The sequence below is a fragment of the Sardina pilchardus genome, chromosome 10 (genome assembly GCF_963854185.1).
Source record: "Sardina pilchardus chromosome 10, fSarPil1.1, whole genome shotgun sequence".
NCBI lineage: Eukaryota > Metazoa > Chordata > Actinopteri > Clupeiformes > Clupeidae > Sardina > Sardina pilchardus.
In genome coordinates, this window is record NC_085003.1 from 13,872,832 (window position 1) to 13,900,363 (window position 27,532).

Here is a 27,532-nt window from a genome sequence, read left to right on the forward strand (position 1 = left end):
GTGGTGCTCATTGTGAAAAGTTTGAGAACCACTGGCCTACACATTTCAGAGCTTCAGACTAATGTATTCTGCCTTCTGCAAACATGTAATGTTAAGTGTTCCTTCTATTTGGTGGGCTATTTCTATTTCAATCTGACAGCTGCACTTGATATTGCCTACTTTTATTACATTTTAATTAGCCAAATGTCTGAGTTGAGAAGTTGAGTTAATTAGCCTAATGTCTCAGTTGAGAAGAAGTGGGGACACACAGAAATTCTTCCAAAATTGGAAAACAGGCTTGCTAGAGGCTACATTTTTAAATGTTACTTTTCATTAAAAAGACTCTTTGTATTTCTTATTTCAATCATTATAATACTCTTTATTACTTATTTATGAAACCTTTTCTGTGGACACACATATTATAGTCCTATTGGGAAGTCTTTGGTGTCACAAATATTGGCCTTATAATGACCAATAGATAGAAAGAAAATAGATAGGCTATCTGCATGTAATATCCTAGGCCTAATTTTAAAATGAGCAGGGCTAGGTAGGACACAATAACACTTTATTGCAGCCACAGTATATAGAAAATATCCTGATCCAATCGGCTGTTCCCCATAAAGCAGTAGCCTAACGCTAGAACGGCATGATAACCCTGCTGAAAAAAACAGCCTGACCAGCTTAGGGTGGTTGACTAGCTTGTTAACCAGCTTATGTGACCATTCTGGTTGACCAGCTATAGACCAGCAAAACTCTTGCAATTTCAGTTGGTGTTGCCGGTCTACACTGCTGGCTTAACTGGCCATGCCAACTTAGGTTGGTAATTCTAGGAAACCAGCATGACCATTTTACACCAGCTGTAGGCTATCCCACAGGACAGGCTGGTCACACCCGAATTACCTCCTCAGATGGTCACATGACAAAGACATTTATATAAGATAAGATAAGTTATCATTGTTAATATGTGTGCGTCAAAATGCAAAAACAGGAAACAGGTGCACTTGCAAAAATAGGAAACAGGAAACAGGAGACAGGATAATGTTCAGGCCAAGGTCATGCTTTGCTTTGAATAAAAGGAACTTGCTGAAGCTGAAGAGACTGTTTTGCAGGGAGGGAAAGGGCAATTCTTCTTTCCAAGCACCATCTCCTCTCGGAGTTTTTGATAGAACGTTGTGGTTCTTGTGTCTTACTGTTTGGAATATTTTCCTGACATTCCTTGGTCGTTCGAGCCCACGGTCTGGGACTGTGATAAAGACCTGTACGATGAATTCCGTGCTGGCCGCGACTGGCCGCGACTGGCCCCTGGACTGGATTGACAACAGAGCAGCAGAGCAGAACCATAACAGCGTGAGTACAGTACAATAATAGTCTGGGACTATGTTTGAAAGGGAAAGATCACATTAAGTTGCTCTTTTCTGTACACACAGCTGTTGAAACTAAAAAGGATAAACAAAATACCAGGGGGTTCGAGTCCCACCTAAGTTTCTCAAAAGGGAAAGCAGAGTGTGACTGAGAAGTGTGTGTGAAGGGATTGTCTGTGAGTTCAAACGAACAACAGGACCTGTGTTATGACCTAGGGGTAAGGCCGTGGCAGAGGGAGGAAGTAGGCTAGTAACAGAGGAAGAGGAGGACAAGGTGGAGATTATGATCATGACAACGACGACAGCAACAAGTGTTATAAATGTGGGGGTTACGGGCATTGGTCTCGAGACTGCCCCAACAAAGATGAGAAGGAACAATAGGTTACGATAGAAATAGACCTACGACGAGAAGAGCTAGAAATGTGTGTGGAAATTAGCTGATGTGTGTTTAAATTAAAAAAAAAATACAAAAAACAGAGAAAGTGATACATATTAATGGCAAACCTGTAATTTTCTTATGTGACACTGGGGCATGCAGGAATGTAGGCTATGAAAGACATACTGTAGATGGCCTACAAAAAACTGATCAAGATATTCTCGTAAAAACAGCTAACAGCCATGTGCAAAACAATATTTCAGTGAGCCTGTTGCTGTCACGCTGATAGAAACAGATGCACTGTTTTCGCCCCTGTAGTCATGGCCCCCAGCTGTCCCCACAACCTGTTAAGACGAGATATGACAAAGAAATACATATAACATATAATATCATGATAAACTTCACTTGTGTGCGTCAAAGTTATAATTCACAGTTTCATATGTGCTCAAAGTTGTTATTCACAGGAACATAGAGATGCCTCACAGGAAAGCTATATGCACCTGCAAAGATAAGAAACTGGAGATGAGAGAGAGGAATTTAGGGAGGAATGATGAAGTTCCAACTGAAGGTCATGCTGACATGTTTTGCTCTGCTTTGCTTTCATAAAAGAACCTCTTTGTGTTGAAGAGGTCAGAGACTATGTTGCAGAAGGGAGAATTGTCCTCTCTGGGCACTCTCTCCTCTTGGTGCCATGGGTTGTTGCTGAAAAACGATAGGCTACGTGTTGTGGTTCTTGTGTCTTATGATATTGGGAAGATTTTTCTGAGAAGATTTAATAGTAAGCACTCTCTCCTCTCAGCCAGAGTTGTTGATAGAACGATACTACGTGTGGTTCTTGTGTCTTAGGCCTAACTGTAACTGTAGCCTAACTGTTTGGATAACACGTCCACTTGGTGGCCTAACCTGCGACATCAAAGAACAGCAAGAACTGGAAGAAAACCAGCAAAGACCAGCTAAGCCCATCTAAAACCAACTACCAGCATAAGCTGGTTTCTAGCTGTTTCTTTGTCAGCATGATAGGTCTAGGGTAGCCTATAGTCTACATCTTCAGCGTTCAGTTCTGCCGGAACCGTTTTTAGCGACAAGTTGCGTTCCAATCGGCAAGCAAATTACGTTACACCACTAGGAAAACATGTGAACAAGTGTCAACATTGGACTGCATCGCACTGTTTTTTACATTACGTATTAGATATTCTGATGTCACTGTACACCTACTTATCATGGAGCTGACATGGTAAGACAGTATGTTACTTTTCATCTTGAAAAGGCGACATTTTGGCGTAACGTCATTTTGAAAATTAAATGTTGTGCAAGTTTACAGCTTGCTACCCCTAGCCTACTGTGAACGTGTTTGGCTTTATTTAACTAAACATGAAGGTGATACGTCAATTTCATAATCGCTCTAATTAATATTGCCGTCATTGTACATAACTGTGGGGGGAACTTAAAGTGTCTGAGATGTTAGATACGTTTTAGTTGGCTGAGTTAAATGTCCACTCTGTCAAACTGCTGCATCTTCCTACTTTAGGACTGATTCCCCCGATACCAGCAGTGTGTTTTTCACCCGGGATGCGTATGACAAATTCTCTCTCGCACCAAATATTAAAGAGTTATGGAGCATCCTTCACAGGTAAGGGTCTTCATTACTGAACGTCTTCAAAAGTGTGCGCACTGTGCTGTGCAGTACTAATACTGTGATGTTAGAGTTTGCCTACTACTTAGGCTAAAGCCTTTCAGTGATTTGATGGCTGAATGGACTGAGCAAGATGCTAAGAATTACGTGTATTTGCTTTGATCTGTCAAGCCCAAAGGTAAAGGCAGAGTCGCAAGAAGTAGCTGAAGAAAATAAAGAGCACTTGCCTCCTGATCCACCACAGCTTGATAGCGATGACCCTTCAGATGACGACAGTGACCATGACTCGGATGAAAACCCTCAAGTTAAAATGAATGCTCCCAATAAAAACTCTGGAGAGATGTTGAGTGGTCAAGCTGTTGCCTCAGCGCATACGTTTCTGGAGCCCAGGATGCCCTATCCACGTTTCAGTGCCATCAAAAAAACGGACCATCACAAATACATGAAATGGTTACTGAAAAGTCCCCACCTCCCACCACAGGTAGGCCTAGCTGCCATAGTCTCCTTCACAGCACGTGTTGTGACACAAAAACACTCCTGTCATGAACTGAAGGAAATTTGTCTTGGACTGCATTACTGCTACCATGCTGCTAGTGCTAACATAAAAGTAACAAACATACACATACGACATACAAGTGCATATGCGCGTACTACCTGCATACACAGCACACATACCTACACATAACATATAGAAGATGAGTTAAGAAATACGACTTAAAACCTGCTGCTGTTTTATTGATGTCTGTCTGTTTTCAGCATGTAGTGCAGCAAATCAGACAGGAGGTGTCAGAGTTCATGGGGTATCTGCAGGAGGTCGCCAGAACCTGTGCGGAGGACTACAACTACATTTCCCAGGGTGCAGCCCAATATTGTGAGGTGGGGTGGTCGTCTTGTACACAAGTTTCATTGGAAGTGTTCTGTGAAATCAATCTCTCATAATAGATTTCTGTAACTGTAAAGGTAGATGGTTCAGTTGTCTGCCTGTCGTACTGTATGTTAATAATCTCTTTATCTCTCCTCTGGTGCTTACTGCCTTCTCTTGCAGGAATATTTGAAAGCCTTTTATGATCATATGAGGACCTATCCCCAGTTTTATGTCCTTCAAGAAACTACCAGTCTTCTGGGGAATGTATATATGCCAAATCTGTCATTAAACACAGAGAAACAACTTCTTGCAATGGTATGGTATAAGCTATTACTATTCTATAGATAGCTACGTTGCAAAAACATGCAGGAACTTGAGTGATTTACATTCATTTTGATTTTTTACTCAGGGAAAACTTAATGTTGGTGTCAAGAACAATATGCCTAAGAACGCTCAGCTGTCAGTTGACTATGATCACGTGAAGTCTACAAATCCTCCATCTAAAAAAGCAAGAGATGTGCACAAGGTACAGTCCTTCTAAAATGGTTGCAGTAAGTTGTCTGCTTTATGGAGACCTGTAACTGTGCTGTTCTGTTGTTACTTTTAAAATCCACTAGGGGGCACAAAAACTCTTTGCTGTAGTTTAACATGATTAATTATAAGCATTTTGTGTTGAAAATGAAATGCAAACCCTAGTATGAACTAGGAATATTTAGCATAGATGCCTTTGATAACAAGTTATGATGATAAGATTTTCAGGAAGATACAAGTTTTTTCCACTCTTAGCAAGTCACCTTACATGTGATTTCATATTGATCGAGGTTAGGGTGGTCCTTATTAAATGGGTGTCCTTTTAAAATGTCATGCTCTCACCCCACCAATATGTTTGAATATATAAAAAAAACAAATGGGCAAAATTTTATCAAAATTAATCAATATTTAGAGGTTGCTCAAGACCTTTAAAGTTTAACACATTTGCGTATTATGGGATATGCCATAAAGCAACTGGAAACACTTGACAAATATGACAAATGGCAGAAACTGAAGTGGCAAGAGAAAAACAGGAAAAGTAGCAAAAAAACAAGACTCAGCAGTCCAATGTAAAGGCCTTCATAGACGAGTTAGGAGACCTGTTTGATATTGCACATTGAGATGCACTCATTCTTAACATGCAACATTAGGGGCAACGGCGGCCTAATGGTTAGGGTTTCGGGCTTGTAACCGGAGGGTTGCCAGTTCGATCCCCGACAGTAGCAAAAAACTGGGCGGGGGCAGTGGTTGAGCACAGCTCTCCCATCCACGGCTGAAGTGCCACCTAGTCCCTCACTGCTCCGCAGACTTACTGTGTATTCACACCGCCGGCGACTTGAGCTTCCAAAGATTCCGGAAGTCATTCATTTTCAATGGAAGCCAGCTTCTCTCAGCTGCCAGCAGCGACCAATCCGTCGGCGTCGCGTTTTGGGCGTCTTGAGCGACTAGAGAAAGTTGAAAGTGGTTTAACTTTATGGTAATGAGCTATGACGCGGTTCAGCGACCAAACGACTTTCAACGAACATAGAATGCTACTACGTCAGAGCGGCCAGGAGCGGCCAAAGCTTCCAAGCTTCCCACGGCGTCCTTTACAGGGCGTCCAGAGCGATTTTGGAAGCTCAAGTCGCTCTTGGTCTGAACACACAGTTAGGGAGAAAGAAGAATCCAGAAGAAACCAGAGACCAGAGAGAAAAAGGACATTGTGGGTGTATGGGCATAGTTGATACTTGCATAGTTTGCACTTAATGCAAAAGAAAAATGTAGAACACAACAGGCTACAACAAGCACAACGAGAGGAGCAATTGATGAATTAAATACTAGCATTGACTGCTTCTGAAGATAGTACTGATGAGTGATGATGAATGTTATTCTGTGAAATATGCTGTGAACAATCTGCAGGATGGACCTTCTACTTTCAAAACTACAAAAACAGCCTGAAAAAGCATTGTTAGCCCTGAGCTGGCTGCTATGATGGATATAACCAAGTTTTCTGATTGAAATATTCAAAGGCCTTGAGCAACCTCTAGATATTGTAGGAATGATTTAAAATTTTGCACCGTGTGTTTTTATTGATATACGAACACATTTAGGGGGTGAGAGTTGAACATTTCCCCAATTTTTTTTTTTACCCCATATAAGGACCACCCTAATCGAGGTGCATTGTTGATGGGCTGCTCCAGACTGCACATGTTGTACTGTGAAGGAGGGCCTCTTCTGTTCTAGAATCATTGCTGCTTAATTCTAGCTTAGGCTAGGTTTTTGATTGGCTGCTGTGGGAAGTCCCCAACTAAGAGCTTAAAGAATTGAACATCTTTTCCTGTGTTTCGGCCTAAGATGGTTTGTCATGATACATTTCCTGCTCAACACTTCCTGTCTTCATCTGAAGACGGTTCTGTTCAGAGTTGTGATAGGCCTACCCAGAACCTGTTGAAGGTGAACGTGGGCACGATAAGTCATCCTCATGTGTCTCCCTCAGGCGGTCAGCAGCGACCAGACCGCGGAGAGGCTGAGCAACAAGTACGAGCCCGACGTGTGTCTGACCAGGGAGGCCCTCGTGCGGATCCTGGACCAGAACGCAGAGTTCACCGAGGACTGGGAGATACCGGTGTGGGTCAAGCTGAACTCTCTGACAGGTAGACACACACACACACAAACACACTCACACATGCATGCACGCACACACACGTGTTGTTCTTCTTTGCAGCCCTGTCATACTCTTTATTGTCATCATGCAGAGTATGCAAAGTATAAGCACAAAGACAATGGAATGCAGTTTCACCACCAGAAGTTCAAAAAACAGAAAAGGGCAATGTTACATGCAGAGTATAGACAGGTGGTGCATAGACAGGACAAAAATACAGTGCAGTGTAGTGCAATCTTTTATTTTACACATTTTGCATCAGATTCAGAAATATTGAACAACATGTGTCTTTATTTTCATTTCACTCTGGTTGACAGCACAGTGAAATCGTGTATGTAAAACTGAGCTCTTGGTGTTTCCTGCAAAAACAGCCATTCCCCATCAGATGAACATTCAGCTTGACTCATTCTCATTGACTCCAACTAGATCGACATGTAACTTGGATGTCATAATTGATGACCGACTTGACTTCTCTGAGCATGTTGCCTCAACTGCTAAGTCATGTCGTTTCATCCTTCAGGAAGATCAGACCTTATCTGACGCAAGATTTCACATAGCTTCTTGTTCAGGCCATGGTTCTCTCCAAGCTGGACTACTGCAATTCACTGTTAGCTGGCCTACCTGCTTATGTATTAAGACCGTTACAACCTATTCAGAATGCTGCAGCACGTCTAGTCTTCAATCAGCCAAAGAGGACACATGTAACTCTGCTGTTAGTTACTCTCCACTGGCTCCCTATAGTGGCCAGAATTCAATTCAAATCTTTGAGTTTAGCCTATAGGACATTGACTGGATCTGCCCCCTCCTACAGTACTTAAAGTCAATGATCAAAGTTTATATTCCCACTATTATTATTATTATAACACTAGTCAAATCAACTGCTAAATTTAATTATTGTATTGTTTATTGTTTGTATGTCGCCTTGGACAAAGGCGTCTGCTAAGCAGCCATAACCATAACCATAACCATGTAAAGGCCAGTTCAAACACAAGATCCGCAACGAGACGAGCTGCAACATTCTAAAACCCAGCAACGTTCTAAAACTCTGCAACTAAGATTTTACATGTTGAATGTTTAGCGACGGCTTGCAACTGCTTGCAACTTTTGATTCACACCGCCGCAACTGCTCTCCGCAACCGTCTCAGACCGTCGCGAATCTTTGGGTTGAACTGGCCTTAAAACAACCAGTGTTAGTGATTGTATAGCTGTGTTCTTTGGATTATGACGTAACTGAAAAGATAGATGTTTGTATGTGTTCATTGGATTATGACGTGAATGAAAATACTGAATGTTTGTATGTGTTCATTGGATTATGACGTAAATTAAAAGATGCATGTTCACTGGAATATGACGTAAAGGAAAAGATACATGTTTGTATTTGTTGACGGCTGCTATATGATCATTTTCATTGGCAAATGCAGACAATGATGTGTCCTCTGTTGCAGGTAAAAAGACCGTGTACATTGACCCTCCTCTCCTGAAGAAGGACCTAACTGTGAGAGAGAAGAACCATCTCTTCCATGAGGAGAGCGTTAAATTGCTATTTAAGAACCCCAAACCTGTCTTCTTCCTCGTGACCGGCCAACTTAGCCCAGAAAAACGGCCTCAACCCAAGGTTGGAAGTGTGTGTGTGTGTGTGTGTGTGTGTGTGTGTGTGTGTGTGTGTGTGTGTGTGTGTGTGTGTGTGTGTGTGTGTGTGTGTGTGTGTGTGTGTGTGTGTGTGTGTGTGTGTGTGTGTGTGTGTGTGTGTGTGTGTGTGTGTGTGTGTGTGTGTGTGTGTGTGTGTGTGTGTGTGTGTTAGAGTATGTGAGAGTGTGAGAGGGCATGGGTGTTCTATTGTGTTGCAGATGCCTCTATCATACAAGCTCAATCACTGATAGAATCTCTACACCATATCAGTCTACAGTGTTGGTGTTGATTGATGGTTTTTTATTGTTTTTTCTCTGCCCCCAAATGGCCATTACTCGTCATCTAAGTAGCCTCAAACTCCATTGGTGGTTAGAGGTAGCTGTGAAAGAAATGGATACTGGACTGAAGTAATTTAATGTGTGAGCAGTTGGTGGCTGTTGAGAGCTTGAGTGTAATGGGGACTGTTTATTATGTACTGTAGCTGTATAAGTTTTCCAGTCATTCAGTTTTGTTTTTTTCTGTTTGTTTGTTTGCTTGTTTGTTTGTTGGTTTGTTTGTTTGTGCATCAGGAGGACCAGTTGAGGAAGCCTGTGGCTACAGAGAGCACGGGCTTTGATTTCGATGTGGATTTCACAGAGCTGGAGTCTTTCGGAGAATCCACGCCGTCGCTCAAGAAAAAGACGAGCCAAAGCACAACACAGAAATCCGAAGCTCAGTCCTCTCAGCCTCACAACTCTCCCCAGGAACTCAGCTCCAGCGCACCACGCTCAAAGAAGCACCCCGCCAAAGAAGGGGCCCAGGGGGCCGACGCGGACTTGTCGTGGACGGACGTGGAGGATGACCCCGCGGACCAGAGCGGGAGCGCTGAGATGGACGCCCGGTCAGGGCACGGTCATGACCACGTCCATGCCAGCGCAGCGGAGCAGGAACAGGAAGCCGAGGAGTTGACCACGTCCAAGCGCAGCCGCTCGGCCTCGGAGTGCTCCGCCGACTCGGACGAGTCCAGGCTCTACATCGACGACCTGCCCTCCTCCGGGTCAGCCGGCGCGTCGGCCAAGAAGCTCGCCCGCCCTCCTCCCCCGAGCAGAGCCCCCGCGGCCCCCCACCCCCTCTCTCCCCAGGCCGGCAGGACGGTCAAGAAGCCTCGTCTGGAGGGGCAGTGCGATCAGCTGGGCCAGATCCTCCGCATGCAGAGCGCCATGCTCAAGCCTCAGGCGGCCGGCGCAAGCGCCAGGGCTCCGGAGACGAACCGGCCGGCCGAGCCCCGTCCAGCGGAGACCCCCGGCCACAGCCTGGTCAAGTCCTCCGTCACCTCCTTCCTGGAGGGCAAGGAGAGAGAGGACGGTGCAGCCCACAGCGGTCCTGCTCTCACTGTGCATCTCAACACCCCGCACAAGCGTAAGTGCCTGCACTTCCTCACTGTGGCCAGCAGGAGGCACACACGCACAGGCATAGAAGAGATTTTTTTTTTTGGTCACAATCTAATGAATTCAGTCCTTCTAAATCCGGCGTCTTTTCTCATTATGCAGCGGCCCTCAGGCTATAGTGTAATCGTAATCATATCATCTGTGTTGCACAAATGTTGCAGTATCTTGTTCGGCTGCATTTGCATGCCTGTATACATTGTAGCACATTACCATTACTATGATAGACCGTGGTGTGAGTTTGCCTTTTACTTTTCCAATGACAACACTCCGCTGTAGCATGCCTCATTTATTAGTATCAGTCAGGTGCGTGCAGGAAGATGTTGTTATGGTAATGCATGTACAAGGGTGACAGGAGCACTCTTATTACCATGATAAAGACACGCTACTGATAGGAGTGCCTGACAGCAGGGAGAAGTCTAGCAGGCGTTTGTGATCCAGGGCATTAAGATCTACAAGACGGCAGAAGGCCGCACACTTTCACTAAAGTTGTTGTTTGTGGGTTGGATTTTGTAATGATGTTTGTTTGTGTGTGCGTGTGCGTGGATGTTTGTTGATATGTTTATGTGTGTGGGTGTGTGTGTTTGCGTGCATGTGTGTGTGCATGGATTTTTGTCTGTGTGCGTGTGTGTGTATGTGTGTGTGTGTGCAGGCATGCTCCGTGAGGACCTGCAGAGCTGTGTGGAGGACGAGACGGACTTCGCGGCGGCGCTGGAGGGGAACGTGCTCTATAAGCTGTACAGCCTCCACGACCTGCTGCTATTGGTGCACTCGTCCGTCCCGCTGGGCCAGGGCAGGGCCCACCCCTCCTCCGGCTCCTTCTGCGTAAGACCACCGGCCGCCCAGCACACCACACAGCTCACCGCAGCTACCTGTGGCTCAACGTCTCCATCACACATACTGTACATGCCACAAGCTCACCGCAGCTACCTGTGGCTCAACGTCTCCATTGTGCATACTGTACATGCTATGAGCTCAAAGCAGTTACCTTTGGGTTAACGTCTCCATTGTGCATACTGTACATGCCACAAGCTCAAAGCAGTTACCTTTGGGTTAACGTCTCCATTGTGCATACTGTACATGCTATGAGCTCAAAGCAGTTACCTTTGGGTTAACGTCTCCATTGTGCATACTGTACATGCTATGAGCTCAAAGCAGTTACCTTTTGGTCAACGTCTCTATCATGCATACTGTACATGCCACAAGCTCAAAGGCATAGAGTACATACAGTACATACATAGAGTAATGATTGGGACAAAATTATTGTATCACAACTAGATAAGCACTCAGAGAGCGCAAACCTCCACCAAGCGAAAACATAAACACCTCCTTGATCCAGACTGTTATATGGATCACTCCCAAAATGTAATCGTTTCTTCCTTGAGTCATTTCAGACCTTCCCTGACAATTTCATCGAAATCCATCTATAACTTTTTGAGTTATCTTGCAAACAAACAAACAGACTGACAAACACGGACCGGGTAACGATCGGGACACATAGGCTACTTATTTTCAAAATGATTGTACCCACAGTGATAGGATGGTGGTGTGAAGCGATTCATTCTCTACCATTGAAATCTACATTTACATGTTCATGTATTCATTTAGCAGAAGCTTCTGTCCAAAGCAGCGTACATATGTCAGTTATACATATAGTCTTGAATTTCCCCTTGGGGATCAATAAAGTATCTATCTATCTATCTATCTATCTATACTACAAGGCCCAGTGTCCCCATGGCAACTCAGGGCTAAGAGCCTTGCTCAAGGGTACAACAATGACAGTGGAATCTGTTTCATATACCAGGCTTCGTATGTTTCTATCATCAAAGAGTAATACCCTGCCTAGCCATCATATCCCATATATGTGATGGCCTTGATTCCTGCTCTGCTTCATCCTGTTAACATCCAAGTAACGTTGTGAATGCGGTCCCCTAGGAACATCCTGGATACCATCTGAACAACATCCTGGTGTTACGATTGAATGTTAGATCCTAGGGGTATATGGCTGCCGTAACTAGTAACTAAAGAGAGAAGTAGTAAACTCAAACAAGGAAGTAAATGAATGAAATGACCGGTTTATTGATAAAACAAAATAAAAGTTCAAACGGACAATAACAGAACTAAAGTAATGATAGGCTCAGCCTATGACAACTAACGAACAAGCAAACAAACAAACAAGCCACCCAGGCTATACAATGAGTATGTCCATGTCCTGCACAGGCCACACAAACACACCAAACAGCCTCATGCCAAACCGGCACACCGTGGCCACACTAGGCCAGGATGGGCTACACCGGGGCCTGGAGACTGGCACAGACGGCCGGAACACACTAGAGCCATAACAGCTGGATTTGGGTTGGATGGGATCAGAATGCTAAATTGAGGAAAGTTCACCATGTGATGGCGTTTTCCCAGGTCCCATCACTTATGATGATTTCTCATTGTGTCCCTGTGTTGGTAGAGGAGGAGGGTGCTGTGTGGATGTGCTCCTCTCCCTCTGTGTACACAGACTCTATCCTGTCCCATCAGATCCATATCCTGGTGTTGGGCTGTACTGTAGTGTGTTTAACCCTCCTGTTGTGTTACGGTCAAATCTGTCCGATTTTGCACATTTTGTCTCTGAAAAATATAGTTAACTTAATCTGATTGTCATGAGATTTCATGACTTTGTTCACATAGGGCATCTGAACACACAAAATAATTTTTGATAACTTTGATGCAATTTTGTGTGTTTTATTCAACTTGTGTACACCTGTGGTGTTCCCGGTCAAAAATGACCGGTCATTAGAAATGAATGGGTGTGACTACAAAAAGTGTATAAAATTGAGTTGAGTGACTTGCCAATTCATATGAACAGTTTCTGTCCTACACCCACACACAAAAAGTGCTATTTAGTTGCTTTTGGTGTACATTTTGGAATATAAAATACATTTTTAGTTTTTAGTATATCAAATATAGTGGTCAAAAATATTAGCCCCCATGATGGGATGGTCAATAATATTACTGTGCATGTGATTTTTTTGCTCTCAAAACACACCTAATTAACCAATCAGCTTTCAAACCACACCTGTACAGTTAATTGGCTTCATAACAATACCCGAGCATTCAATCAGCATAAAAGGACTCCAAGAAACAATTAAGGCACAAGTCACTTGTACACATTATCGAGGGACTACTCTTACTGACCATGTCAAAGACAAAGGAAATCAGTCTTGAGCTCAGAAAGAAGATAGCGGAGGATCATAAGGGGGAAGGTTATACTGCCATTTCAAAGCACAGTGTCTAGAACTGCTGTACGTTGCATCATTGCCAAGTACAAGGAGACAAATTCTGTACAAAACAAACCTGGGCCTGGTTGTAAGCACAAGATTTCAAGAACTCTGGAGAGGAAAATAGTCAGAGATGTCAGCAAGAAGGCCGGACATCTGCCAAGATGATTGTTGCTGACCTGGCCTCTTCTGGAGTTGATATTTCAAGGAACAAAGTTGGGAGGGCCTTTCATCATGGTGGGCTTCAGGGCCATCGTCTCAGAAGAACCCCTTTACTCAAAGAGTGGCACATCACAACCTTGGATTTCCCCTTGGGGATCTATAAAGTATCTATCTAGCTCTCTATCAGACTGAGATTTGCCTGTGAGAGATAAAAAATGAAATCTGGAAGTCTGTGCTTTGGTCTTATGAGACTAATCTGGAACTGTTTGGGCACATGGATGTTGCTTATGTTTGGCGAAGAAAGGGAGATGCTTTCAACCCTAAGTTGAACCCCACAGTTAAACGTGGTGGTTGGAGCATCATGCTGTGGAGCTGTTTCGCATTCTCAGGCACAGGGAACCTTGCTCAGGTGCATGGCATCATGAAAAAAGAAAATGAAAATGTTGAAGTATAATATGCAGAAATTGGCTCTTAGACTAGCTTTAGGTCGTCGCAGGGTCTTCCAACAAGACAATTACCCAAAGCATACATCAAAATTGGTCCAACAGTTGCTCAAGGATACCAAAACCAAGGTCCTGGAGTGGCCCACACAGAGCCCAGACCTCAATCCAATTGAGAATCTGTGTTGGGTGCTCTAAGTGAATGTCCATGTTTAAAAACTATGCAGCTGGAACAATTTGCAATGAAAGAATGGGTCAAAATACCTCAGGAGACCTGTGCCAACTTATTAAAGAACTACTCAAGAGATTGTTGTCAGTTGTGGCTCAGAAAAGGCACGCTATTTGACTATTAATGGTCATACTTTACAAATAAAATCATACCGGTCAGTTTTGACCGGGAACACAAAAAGTATGATTTTGTGCAACTGTGAAAAAATTGAAATGGTTTCAAAACAAAGATTATTTTAAAACTTGGACATAATTGTACTCTGTGATATAATAACCCAATATTTTTATCTGAATGTTTATTAGAGCCAAAATAATGCATATGTAATGCTATTTTTATTACAAAACGATTTGTATGAGTTCAGGTCAATGAGGCCTACAGGCCCTAAATACCAAATAGAACTTTAAAACATGTAATGTTTACAAGAACTTAAGCTAGTTAAAAGATCCATAACAACATAAGATGAGTATATGTCTTATTATGGGTTTGCAATCAACTATAATAGGGTCGGTCACTTTTGACCAGGAACACAAAAGATGTGATTTTGTGCCACTGTTAGAAATGTGAAATGGTTTCAAAACAAATGTTCTTTTTAAACTTGAACATGAAGTATTCTGTGATAAATAGCACAATATATTTATCTTAATGTTGATTAGAGCCAAAGTAATGCATATATTATGCTATTTTTACTAAAAAAACGACTTGCATGAGCTCAGGTCAATGAGGCCTACAGGCCATAAATAGCAAATAGAACTTTAAAACATGTAATGTTCACAAGGACTTGAGCTAATTAAAAGATACATAACAACATTAGGTGAATACATATGTATAATTATGGATTTACAATCAACTATACTGGGGTCGGTCATTTTTGACCGGGAACACAAAACTGATTAACATGAAATGAACACAACAGGAGGGTTAAGCAGGCATCGCCCTGCTTTCTGCCCAAACACACTGACCACACCACTCCAGCAGTGACCACACTATTGCAGTATCCCTATGAACTGCATAGTGAGATATGATTGTGTGATGAGATTATCGGACTGCAGAGTGGTTTTCATCAGGTTGAATTGCAATGAATCGATTCACTTTTTGGTGTGTGTGTGTGTGTGTGTGTGTGTGTGTGTGTGTGTGTGTGTGTGTGTGTGTGTGTGTGTGTGTGTGTGTCTGTCAAGGAGAGAGGGTAGGCAGGTGGGCAGACGAGACTGTGTATGATAATCATTGCTGTCTCTACTGTGTGTGTTTGTGTGTGTGAGATAATCATTGCTGTGTGTGTGTGTGTGTGTGTGTGTGTGTGTGTGTGTGTGTGTGTGTGTGTGTGTGTGTGTGTGTGTGTGTGTGTGTGTGTGTGTGTGTGTGTGTGTGTGTGTGAGAGAGATAATCATTGCTATCTGTACTGTGTATGTGTGTGTGTGTGTGTGTGTGTGAGATAATCATTGCTATGTGTGTGTGTGTGTGGGCAGGTTGTGCCCATGAATGTGATGCCAAAGCTGGAGTATCAGCTGAGCTACGGGGCGGAGTGTGTGACCAGCAGTGAGGCCTGCAGACTCTGGGCGGACACTGTCCTCAACCCCAGCACCGAGTCTTATATAGGTGAGGACACACACACACACACACACACACACACACACACACACACATACAGGCTCTCTGACACACATACTCACAGATGTATCTCTCTCATTTCTGTTCCCCTCTCTCTCTGTCTCTCTTTCTCCCTTTGTCCCTCCCCTTCTCTCTCTCCCTTTCCCCCTCTCTGTCATTTGCTTTCATATACACTCTGACATCACACTCACTCTCTCTGTCCCTCTCTCTCCACTCTCTCTCTCTCTCTCTCTCACTCACACACACACACACACACACACACACACACACACACACACACACACACACACACACACACAGAAACACAAACAGTCTCACACACAGACAAACATTGAGATTTTGAACCTAACACCTGTGAGCTGCCGTTGACCTCCTCCATCAGCTGCCCAGTCAGTACTCTGCAGTGCTGACGCCTGTTTAGAGGAGTCTCAAGTAGCAGAAGCAAAAACACATAATTAGAGGCACACAACATAAAGACGTCATTAAAACAACGGTTTGACCTTCCCCAGACACCATAGCAGGTTCCCCTGCTCTCTCACTCTGTCTCCATATACAGGCATGTTGATCTGGTGGTCAGTTTGTGGTCTTGTTGCTGTTGATAAAGGCATTCCAGTAGGCCTCACTCTACTCCCACTGTTCACATACCAGCAGCAGTAGCAGAGTAAGGGGAGAGTCTCTCTTTCTTTCTTTCTTTCTTTCTTTCTTTCTTTCTTTCTTTCTCTCTCTCTCTCTCTCTCTCTCTTTCTTTCTCTCTCTCTCTATGTCTCTATGTCTCTCTCTCTCTCTCTCTCTCTCTCTATGTCTCTCTCTCTCTCCCACACACACACTTAGACACACACCACCTCCCTCAACCCCAGGAATATCTCACTCATGACTCACTGGCCTGAGTTAGTGTTTGTCTTTGGAGTTTCCATGGCAACGTGCAGGCATGATTGCCTTTGTTTAGCATTCCCTGAAATCAGAGAACTGCTAAAAAATCTTGAGAAGCTGTTGGGTGAAAACATGCGTTTCTCACCACCTAATTAGCGCTTTGAGTCACTGAGTCAAGGCTCCAGCTCTGTGATTTATGTGGAGAGATCTCCAGTAGAGGATCCCAGAGCAAGCGGACCCCTCCCATGTTTTATGAGCACACTTTGCCCATCCCATCAGTTGCACAACGCTGTCAGCAGATATGATAGCTGGCTGCGAGGATGCCTGCTGATACGGACGACTTCTCCTCCGGTTCTGCGATCAGTTGGCCTCGCGCCTCACAGCGAGGGCCTTTCCGATCGGACTCTTTCATCATGCCAGCGGCGGCTCCTTCGGTATCGATCACGGGCCGTCTCCTCTCGCTGAGCGGGGGACGTTGCACCTGGAGAGGGTGTAGCACACATTGCTGTGTGAATGCCTCTCGTGATTCAGTTGATCGCTGGAAGAATGTAGCGCGGTGGGGGAGTGTGTGGGTGTGTGGGGGTGGAGGCGTGTGTAGGTGGGAGTGGAGGAGTGTGTGGGTGGAGGTGTGTGTGGGTGGGGGTGGGATGGTGGAGGTCTGAGGTTGTCCTCGCCTGCTCCTGCTGTTGTGTCTCCGAGGCTGCAGGGTTTGGTGATGGAATCCGTCTCTTTTTCTTGGGGCTGTGCCCGTTGCCCTGCCCACACCTCGGATTGTTCTGCCAGAGCTGGCGTGCCCTGTGCCCACTGCATGTTTTGGCATCAGTCCTCACAGCCTGCCTCCCCTTTTGTTCCCCCTGAACGCCTCCGTGCTGCTGCCTTTTGTGCCAAGGTGTTCAGTAATCTCGCTGGCCAGACGTCCACTGGTCCCCATTGTGTGGTGCCCCGTCAGACAGTCAGGGACTCAAGCTACCGCAACAGGGAGAGCCTGTTGTTAGACAAACAAAACCAGCAATCACAGACACAAACTTCTTGTGCAGAACAACAAAATCCGAAATGACAACAGACCATTGTAATAACTGAAGTCCTTCACCGACAATTATGGTGACTCTTACTGAGGACACTTTGAGAGTCCTGAATAATTGCCATGCTCCTTAGATTGGCCGTGATTTATTTGTTGATAGTTGCCCACTGAGGCTGTCAACCCATCGACTCCTTTCCAGAAAAAGAAACCCTTGAGTATGTTCCAGAGAGGAGATGGTCCTCACAAACAGATTCAGTGAGTGAGTTCCACTCTGCTCATTGCTCTGCTAGTGCTCAAGTGGCAGATGAGAAGAAGGGGCAGTGGTTAAGTGGCACATGAGAAGAAAGCTCTTTTCCACTTTTGTGCACCAACTAAAGTGATGGACACCAGGCTTGTGCAAAATTCAGAATTGAATTGAGAATGACTCCTAAATTCCAATTCAATTCTTGAGTTTGAATTGAATTTGAATTGAGGTCAAAAACAGGATGCAGAATTACAATTCGAATTTGAATTAAGGGAAGTAGAATTGAAATTCAATGAAATTCAAATCAATTCATATACATAATATAAGGGTACGCTGCAAATTATTTGATTCTTATCAAGATAAAAAAAAATAGATTAGAAGTGTTAGATCATTTATATTGTTTGAAGCGTGAATTTCTTACTTTACGTAAGTGTTCAACTTTACACTACCTTAAATCAAGCACATCTTTTTTTGTCTCAAATAGTCATGAAATTTTAAAATGAGGTAAATACTGTTAAAATGAGATCTTTTACATCTCTCCCTCAAATTTTCATCAAAATAAAGCTTGTTTTAAGATTAAGTGACAAGAAAATTTGACTTAATTTAAGATGACATTTAAGATTTAAGATATCATCTTAAAACAGCAGTTTATGCTTATAACAACTTATGTAACAACTGTAAATATACGTAATCTAGACTTGTCACAAGCTGTGGTACTGTGGCGCAACAGGTTACAGCATTAGTACCTTGCACTTGTCCAACTACCCACAGGGACCTGGTTCGAATCTCACCTGCGCTCATATCCGAATCTCTCCCCAATTCTTTCACTCACCTACCCGCTTCCTGTCTATCTTCATTGTCCTATCTGAATAAAGGCAAAAAGTCCAGAAAATATTCTTCCAAAAAAAAGGAATATAATCTGAGGCTGTCTAGCATTTTATGCTTATATTAAGTATATTTTACTTATTTTGGGGATGTAAAAATTATATTTACAGTATAAGTAATCTTATACAGCAATTTCATCTTATGTTAAAGGGATAATCCGGAGTGAAATGCACTTCAGATCAATTTTTCGGACTATTGGGAGTACATACGTTGAGTTGACACCAAAATCATGTCATTCGGATGTATTTTGAGAAAGTTCGAGTTCACCGTTTTTAGCCAAAACTCGTTAGCCTGTAAGTGACCGGGGCAGGTCCTTTCGCCACTACAAAACGCTATTTTTATACCTCTTCTACTGTTCCAAACAACGCTACACTTACGTGGTAGTGAGTAGAGGGTCCCTAAAGCCAAACCGAAGTATCCTCACGTCTTTATGTGGTCGGATAGAGAGTCCAGAATGAATTTAATCGAGTCAGTACCTTTCCGGAAATGTTAGTAAAGTGTTGTTGAAGCGTTGCGCAGCTGCCGCTGCGACATTTCCGGAAGGTACTGACTCGATTAAATTCATTCTGGACTCTCTATCCGACCACATAAAGACGTGGGGATACTTCGGTTTGGCTTTAGGGACCCTCTACTCACTACCACGTAAGTGTAACGTTGTTTGGAACAGTAGAAGAGGTATAAAAAATAGCGTTTTGTAGTGGCGAAAGGACCTGCCCCGGTCACTTCCAGGCTAACGAGTTTTGGCTAAAAACGGTGAACTCGAACTTTCTCAAAATACATCCGAATGACATGATTTTGGTGTCAACTCAACGTATGTACTCCCAATAGTCCGAAAAATTGATCTAAAGTGCATTTCACTCCGGATTATCCCTTTAAGTTTCCAAATACCTCTTTAGACATGCTTATTGCTAGATTCTTTTTTATTTATCTTAATTCACAAAATCTTGTCAAGTGAAATTATCTTGCTGCATGGACAGAAAATGTCACTTGTTTTGAGTACCTTTTACCTCCAGATTTAGTGTTTTTATCTTGTTTTTAGACACCCTTCTTTGCAGTGTTTAACAATTAAGTTTCACAAAATGTCAGATATGATCTCAACAAACACACAATTTATAATTGAAAACAGTAATCAATTACATTTCCAATGTAATTTTCCCTGAACTGAATGTATGTGAGATTCAACACATTCTTCCTGCTATGTGATATGTGAATTTGTTTTGAATTGCCATGAATTGAATTCCACTTCCTGTCATTCCAATTCCAATTCAAATTCAACTTCCTGTGGGGTGGGGCCAATTCAATTCAAATTCCAACTCATGAATTGAATGGAGACAAATTCTAAAATTCGGAATTGTGCACAAGCCTGATGGACACATCAGGCAGCCAATAACAAACTCGCACACTGCATTGGGCAGTCCTGTCCTGCCCGCCCCGTGGCTGAGAGCCGTGCCTGACGCTGTGGACAGGCGTGTGGCCAGAACGCAGCAGCACAAACTGCAGCGGTCCGGTTGCGAGTCAGCTGGACTGTTACAGGAAACGTCCATAACTGTCCACTCCTTCGCACTCCTCCCTCTCTCCCTCCCTCTCTCTCTCTCTCTCTCTCTCTCTCTCAGTGCTGGTCATTCCATTGCGCTGAGTAAGAGGCTCACACAGGGTCTCCCTCCTCTGTCTGTGTTAGCAGAGAGGCGCCTCCCAGGGCATCTCCCTAAGTCTTCCCTCCCTAAGAGTGTCGTAGTCTCTCATCCTTCTTCATTATGGGACATCTCAAACGCTTCTCAGGCTACCATCTCGTCTTCTGAGTAGCCGTAACAGCCCGGAACACGCTTGTTTGTACATGCATAGACAAACAGTAGGCAAGGCAAGGCAAGGCAAAGCACGTTTATTTACGTAGCACATTTCATGCACACAGGCAATTCATTGTTCTGTAGTGGTACCTGTTTCTGTTTCTGTGGTTCTCATGAGAGTTGAGGTTTGTCTTAGGACACACGTTTGCTTCTACAGGCCAAACACAGTCAGGCTTAAACATACAAGGTACTCCTGATTCTTAAAAGCAGCCTACAGTACCAGCATACACTTTCAACAGTTTGTATTGGTGACATTGTTTGGAAATTGGAACAGTGAGGTTAGTTAAGGAGTCCAAGTGTATCCTCTCTGATGTGAGGCAAAGTTTCCAGGCAGGGTGTGGTGTTGAGCGATGGAGATGATGAAAGTGCATCTGCTTTTTCTCAGCCCGGTGAGATCACTCGGCAGGTGGCGACAGGCCCAGGAAGGTTATTGTTGGCTCATCAGATGACGCGGGGCTTGTAAGATGGAGGTGGATATGCGTGTTTGATCAATTGAGGAAGCCCTCAGTTCTCTTCCCTAGAGTCTGCCCCTGCATGTTTCATTAGCTTATGCACAAGCACCACTTGCACAAGGATCGTCTCTCCTTTTATCAAGGAGCATTTCTCAGAGACGACCTGCTATTGAGAGATTTGGAGTTGTCTGCTGCAAAAACAAAATGTCATATCCCATAATTACTGTGTGTGGTAATCACTTTCTTTCTCTCTCTTTCTTTCTCTCCCTCCTCCATCTCATGTGTGTGTCTCTCCAGCCCGTATCAATGCCCACACATCAAAGCTGGTGGAGCTGGAGGGGCTGCAACCGAATTGGATGCAGAGCATTTCCTGTGACTTCCAGTGAGTGTTCCTTGGGGTGGGTGTGTGATGTTGCTGGTGCAGCCTCATTCCCAAAGCACAGATGTCAACAGAGTTGCCTGGGTTATCTGCATCACCTTGTGACGTACATACAAGTGATGACTTCATGTCTTAGTTGTTGTGGTTAGTTCATCAACATCTTGCTCATTCTTGCCCCTTAGTAAAAAAAAAAAAAAGTAGAGTTTATAATTACCGTAATCCAATGTAGTTTTTGTCACCTTCTGCAAGTCGTTCCCACCGACCTCTCACTGTCTGGCTGCGACCTCAAGCATCAACATCCTTTTACCAAAATGGTGAACTTTACCTTTAATAGAAACGTTATTTGAGGTGATATTTGTTAAAGCTGTCTGGTTCTGGTATGAAAGGAGTCGTGGCATTTATGGTCTGACGTGTCTGTGTTTGTACTCCCCTCCCCTCCTCCCTGATATTTCTCAGCCCAGCCCGATCCCTCAACATCCTCCACCACGTATTGAAAAAGGTCACTGGGTGAGTTCATCTATTCCTCCTTTATTTCCCCAACACACACACACACACACACACACACACTGCTGACACAGCTATGAGCTATTGGCACGTGGTGGAGATGTGGTAACTGACATACGTACGTCTTGGGGAGTTCCTTAATGACTTTGTGACTCGTGTGTTGCCTGGAGACCACATGTTCCCTGGAGAGCATGGCAACCTTTGTGACGTGCACCTGTTGTTGGCTGGGTGTGGCATGGCGTCTCTCTCTCTCTCTCTCTCTATCTGTCTCTGTCACCGTCTCAGTCTCAGATCTCTCTCTCTCTCACTCTCTTCAAGTTTTTTTTTTTTTTTTTTAAGTATATTTTTTGGCCTTTTTGCCTTTATTATGATAGGACAGTGGAGAGGTAGACAGGAAATAAGTGGGAGAGAGAGATGGGGTGGGATCGGGATATGACAGCAGGCCGGATTCGAACCTGGGTCCCCGTGGGCACTCAGACCCGTAAATGGTATGGACGCTGTAGCCTGCTGCGCCACAGCGCCCCCCCCACTCTCTTCAAGTTTAAGTGAGCTTTATTAGCATGACAAATATATTGCTCAAGCAGAACATCTAGACATCTAGAACATCTTGAATTTCCCCTTGGGGATCAATAAAGTATCAAACTATCAATAAAGTATCTATCAATCTATCTAGACATACATTTACACATAGAAATGCCTGGAATGCCTGCCTCTCCCTCTCTCTCCCTCTCTCTCCCTCTCTCTCCTTCTCTCTCCTTGTCCCTGCTCTGACATCTTAAGCAAGCAGTGGGTGTGTATATGGGGTGGGAGCTGAGGGGTTTTGCAATTTGATTAAAACAAAAAAAAAGAAGCCCTTCATGCCAGAGCAGGCCTGCATGCAGTGGTTGTGTCAGAAACGCAGCTTTCACAATCACCTGCTGGCTTTTTGCTCAGCATGCATCACCCATCTGTCACCCCCTCTTTCACAAGACAGCGCAGCGTGACATTCCTCCGTCCCTCATGAAAAAACAGCAGTATACAACCATTATGCTAGTACATGGTGCTGTGGTAGAGACTCTGTAACATGCTGTAAATCAATGCTAATACTTCCTTTATATCACTGAAGGATCACACACTCAGTTTTTAGGCTGTTTGTGTGTGTGTGTGTGTTTGTGTGTGTGTGCTATAATTCAGTTATTAAGTCATCATGCAATAATGGGCTCATAATTCTCTTTCCGGGTCCAGCGGCTTTCAGACCCGCTTGTTTGGAGACGACAATGGCGTCACCACCAGTGCAGAAAGACTGAATAGCAAAAAGCACTCTGTGTTTGATCAGACTTGTCTAAACCTGTAATGAGGGGCGTAAAGGAGCACACATCCGCACTGAACCGTTTAGGTCGGTACGAACCGTTCACTACAGATGTGCACAGAGTGTTCCAAATGCAGTCTTTAACAGTAATCAGCAGTAGGCTTTTTAGCTTGCGTGGGCTATCCCCATTGGGCATCAGCAATATTGTCAGTGAACTTGCAGTACCTACAGGCTTGCCGCACCAAAAATTACCTGAAAAACGAGGTACACACCTAACTGTCGACATTTTTGTGTAACGTTACATACCTACCTGTAGCATACTTCCGTCAGTGTTTCCATCCAAATTTAAGACCGAGAGAGAGAAATAAAGGTATTCATCTAAAAGCTTATCCCGTAAGCGCGCGCAACCTTCATCATACATCATACATCATACATCCTTCATTATCCATCTCTTACGGACTGAACTCATCACCTTGAGGACACTTCTTGCTTTGGACATTTATATTATTATTTATCAGATGATCTTTTTAACTCAAATAGCATATTTGTATGGACTTTACCTGCTACGGACTACCTCCCATCTATGCTTTTATTCTGCTATTACTGTTTAGTCTTGTTTATGTAAAGCACATTGAATGGCCTCTTGTGTATGAAATGCGCTACTGTATATAAATAAACCTGACTTGACTTTGCCTGCTATGACCAATGCCAATGTAAATGTGCCACCGTAGACTGGCAGAGGGGCGGTACCTGCTGAGCCACAGGTCCCACATGCCCCACTTCACCATCCTGAAGGCCTGTGATGCCGTGGCGTCTGGCCGCAGCCCCTACGACCTGCAGGCGTCCTACAGCCAGACAGACTGCCCCCCCGCCAGGACCCCCAGCGCCGTCCCCTGGGTACCCGTGGACCCCCTCCACCTGCTGCCCTTCCACAGGCAGCGGCACAGGGTCCCCTGCACCTTCCCCCCATTCGACTCCAGACACCCACAACCGGTATGGTGCCCATGCTGCACACACACACACACACATACACACAAACACACACACACACACACACACACCATGCACGTTCCCCTCGCATGAGCCCAGGAACCCACAGTAGGTATGATGCCCAGGCTGGTCAAACACACACACACACACACACACACACCATGCACGTTCTCCCCGCACAACCCCAGGAACCCACAGCAGGTACACACACACAAATGTACATACACACACTTGTAAGGTAACACACTTTGAGTGTATGTTGTCAATCAGTTCCCATATCTCTTCATACTCCCATGTCAATACACACACACACACACACACACACGCACACTGGCGTGCATTTTACAACAGCAAACTAGTTGTTGTTTCTTATGCAGTTCCAGTGAGCGCTTGACTGCTCACAATGGCACAACAGGTTATCTTATCTGAAAGCGAGGTAGAGTAGGTTGAGTGTGTTGGTCCAAGCCCAACTCTGGCATGAAGAAATGTGTTGCGTTGCTTAAGGAATGCCTTGGTGGCAGCCGAAGCAGAGCTGCCTGTCTAAAGGTTAGAATGTATGAGACACGCCTTCACCATGCACAAACACACTGTCACTGCTAACCGCTAACCTAAACACTTAGCTCACTCAGCTCACTCAGCAACACCAGACAAGACATGACACCAGACATGGCCATCTACACACACACACACACACACACACACACACACACACACACACACACACACACACACACACACACACACAAATGTACATACACACGCTTGTAAGGTAGCACACATTGAGTGTGTACTCTCAATTTGTTCCTCATCTCTTCTTACTCCCATGCCACACACACACCCACACACACACACACTGGTTTGCATTCTCACAAACATCAACCTCCTGCCCAAGACAGTGGACTGTGCTATGGTCACTCCTATCCCAAAATAACTGTGTATCAGCACTACCAGAGAGAACACAATGAGGAGAAGTGAACCAGTTGCCTCCTGTTGTTGTTGGCCTTAACTTAGGCTGTGTGAAAGACCCAAGACACAATGTGTGTGTGTGTGTGTGTGTGTGTCACAGGGGCCAAATGTAGTGGTGATTACCCGTGAGTCATCACCTTGGCAACCTGGTTGTTATTTTTTGTCTGGTCATGATGATGACATGCTTCGTCTGTCATTGTATGATTTATTAGTCATGTACGTTTTAGTGCTTACCAGACAGTTGGATTTGAAAGGCCTTTACAATGAAGGGTGTTGTTGATGTGGTCACCTCAGTGCCTTCTGGAAACTAAATCTAAGTAAACCTTACCACTGGCCTGTCAGATAAACCACAACAGCCTGTTGGCACAAACACCTTTCCTTGCAGATTTAGCTTCCAGTGCTTTCTCTTCTTTGAGTAACAGTAGTTTATAAGCCTTTGCCTAGACAGGTGAGTAAGCTTTGTTTGTACAGTCCCTGTGGTCGAGTTTCAGATACGTGGTTTCAGGCGTGAGTGTGGACTAAGGACTTCCTCACAGCGAGATGGCCACTGCCCCATGAGTGATTAAAATGTATGGGTGTGTGTTGGCGGCAGGAATCTGGAACATCCTCGGCATCTGACTAAAGTCTGAAACACCTTTAGGGTCTCACCTTTTGAAGGACAGCCGACAGACAACACACCCAAACGTCTATTGTACTGAAACTGCTGTTTAGCTGTCGCCGGCAAGCCAAACCCCCCCGCCTACACTCACTCACTAGTTCATTCATTTTACTCACCAACATGCTCACACACCTACTCCCCTGTGGAGTACTACTCACATGGTTAAAGGGGATTCTTTAAAGCATAGAGCTGCTTGACACAAGGCCTCTTTTGAAGTTAACAACAAAGTTGACCGGCTGATGCATTTGACGAAAGCTACATGGACTCCCAACGGCGAGCAGACTCTCAGGAGTTGGTGTTAGTACTGTTCCATCACGCCCCCTCATCAGCAGCCTGCTGTGGATCAGATCAGATGATCAAATGTCCCTGCTGAAAAAAAACAGCCTGACCAGTTTAAGGCGGTTTGCTGGTTGACCAGCTTGTTAACCAGCTAGTTTGACCACCCTGTGATGGTTGACCAGCTAGACCAGCAAAACTCTTGCGAAAACATACCTTTAGCTGATTTACCCAGCTTACGCTTGTTTTGCTTGTCGTACCACCTCAAGTTGGTCATTTTAGTTGGTGTTGCTGATCTACATTGCTGTTTTTTACTGGCCATGCCAGCTTATTATGGTCATTCTAGCAAACCAGCATCACCATCTTACACCAACAATGTAAAAAAGCTTGGCAGGCTGGTCACCAGCATGACCATGGCATCTTACACCAGTTGTATCAGTTGCTTCCTCAGATGGACATGCCAGCGTGTCCACCAGGTGGCTTAACCAGCTACACCAGCGAAGACCAGCTAAAACCAACTAAAACCAGCTTCCAGCATAAGTTGGTGTCTTGCTGCTTTTTTCTGTAGGGGTGGCACAGCACCTGAGCATCAGCAGTGGCCCCCCGCACTGCTATCCTAGGGTACCGCACTGCTATGCTAGGGTCCCTCACTGCTATCCTAGGGTCCCTCGCAGCACTGACAGGCAGGTGTTCTCTTGAAGAGAGGCCCTCACAGCACTGACAGGCAGGTGTTCTCTTGAAGAGAGGCCCTCACAGCACTGACAGGCAGGTGTTCTCTTGAAGAGAGGCCCTCACAGCACTGACAGGCAGGTGTTCTCTTGAAGAGAGGCGGGTAGACAGAGCAGGGACATCTGACAGGCTCGTATCCAGCAGGTTTGTACTTTCAGTGAAACCAAAACAAAAAAACACTTGTCCATGTTTCTCTGTGTAGTCTGCTCTTAGTCCGGGTTTGTAATCGGGTAATCGTGACAATTGTGGTCAGCATTATCATCTAATTTTTAAAAAAAATCTAATTTGAATTGCTAATTGCTAATTTTAGGTCCTAAAATGATGAGGTCCTACCCACCATTGAGCTGTTCTGTGTCGTTCCTCTGCAGGTTCCGGCAGAGCCGTGGAACCCCCACCAGAACAAGTCCAAGGCCCAGAAGAAGCAGTGGAGGAAGATGCGGGAGGCCAAGCAGAGGCAGCAGAGGCAAGAGAAGCTAGAGAGGCAAGGGAAGCAGGCAGGGAACGGGGGGAAGAAGGGTGGTCAACAGAACAAGCGCAAAGGCAACCAGAGACCCAACTAAGGAGGAAGAAGTTTTCTTCTCGGTCTCAACCCTTGCACTTAAACTGACACTTGTAATGTGCTGTAGAAAGAAACAGACTTAAACACGGAAATTGAAATATGTGTTTTTTATTTTATGTATTATTTTGTAAAAATATACCATATGCACTGAATTTTGATACAGATGTCTGTGATAATAACAATAAAGTGAGATGTTTTTGGAGTTGTGTGATGAACATCTGTTT

The 27,532-nt window shown here is 44.5% G+C and overlaps 1 protein-coding gene across 2 annotated transcripts; it reads left to right on the forward strand.

The window, feature by feature from the left end:
* The first annotated feature begins 1,069 nt into the window (after positions 1–1,069).
* Positions 1,070–27,510, forward strand: ice2 (interactor of little elongator complex ELL subunit 2). 2 transcript variants are annotated; one of them, XM_062547106.1, is made up of 15 exons: positions 1,070–1,326; positions 3,245–3,346; positions 3,521–3,830; positions 4,106–4,225; positions 4,395–4,529; positions 4,624–4,740; positions 6,721–6,877; positions 8,331–8,500; positions 9,084–9,912; positions 10,591–10,763; positions 15,502–15,631; positions 21,257–21,341; positions 21,795–21,845; positions 23,862–24,123; positions 27,118–27,510. In XM_062547106.1, exons 3-15 carry the CDS (start codon positions 3,660–3,662, stop codon positions 27,307–27,309), a joined length of 2,592 nt encoding a protein of 863 aa, XP_062403090.1. In that variant the 5' UTR covers positions 1,070–1,326; positions 3,245–3,346; positions 3,521–3,659; the 3' UTR covers positions 27,310–27,510. The 2 variants fall into 2 exon arrangements, with proteins under 2 accessions (XP_062403090.1, XP_062403089.1); XM_062547105.1 differs by lacking the exon at positions 1,070–1,326 and adding an exon at positions 2,821–2,950.
* Positions 27,511–27,532: the final 22 nt, after the last annotated feature.

Coding starts and splice junctions, on each gene's coding strand:
- ice2 (XM_062547105.1), top strand. Junction 4,530..4,623: donor AGAAACAACTTCTTGCAATG/GTATGGTATAAG, acceptor TTTTTTACTCAG/GGAAAACTTAATGTTGGTGT. Junction 10,764..15,501: donor CCTCCTCCGGCTCCTTCTGC/GTAAGACCACCG, acceptor GTGTGTGGGCAG/GTTGTGCCCATGAATGTGAT.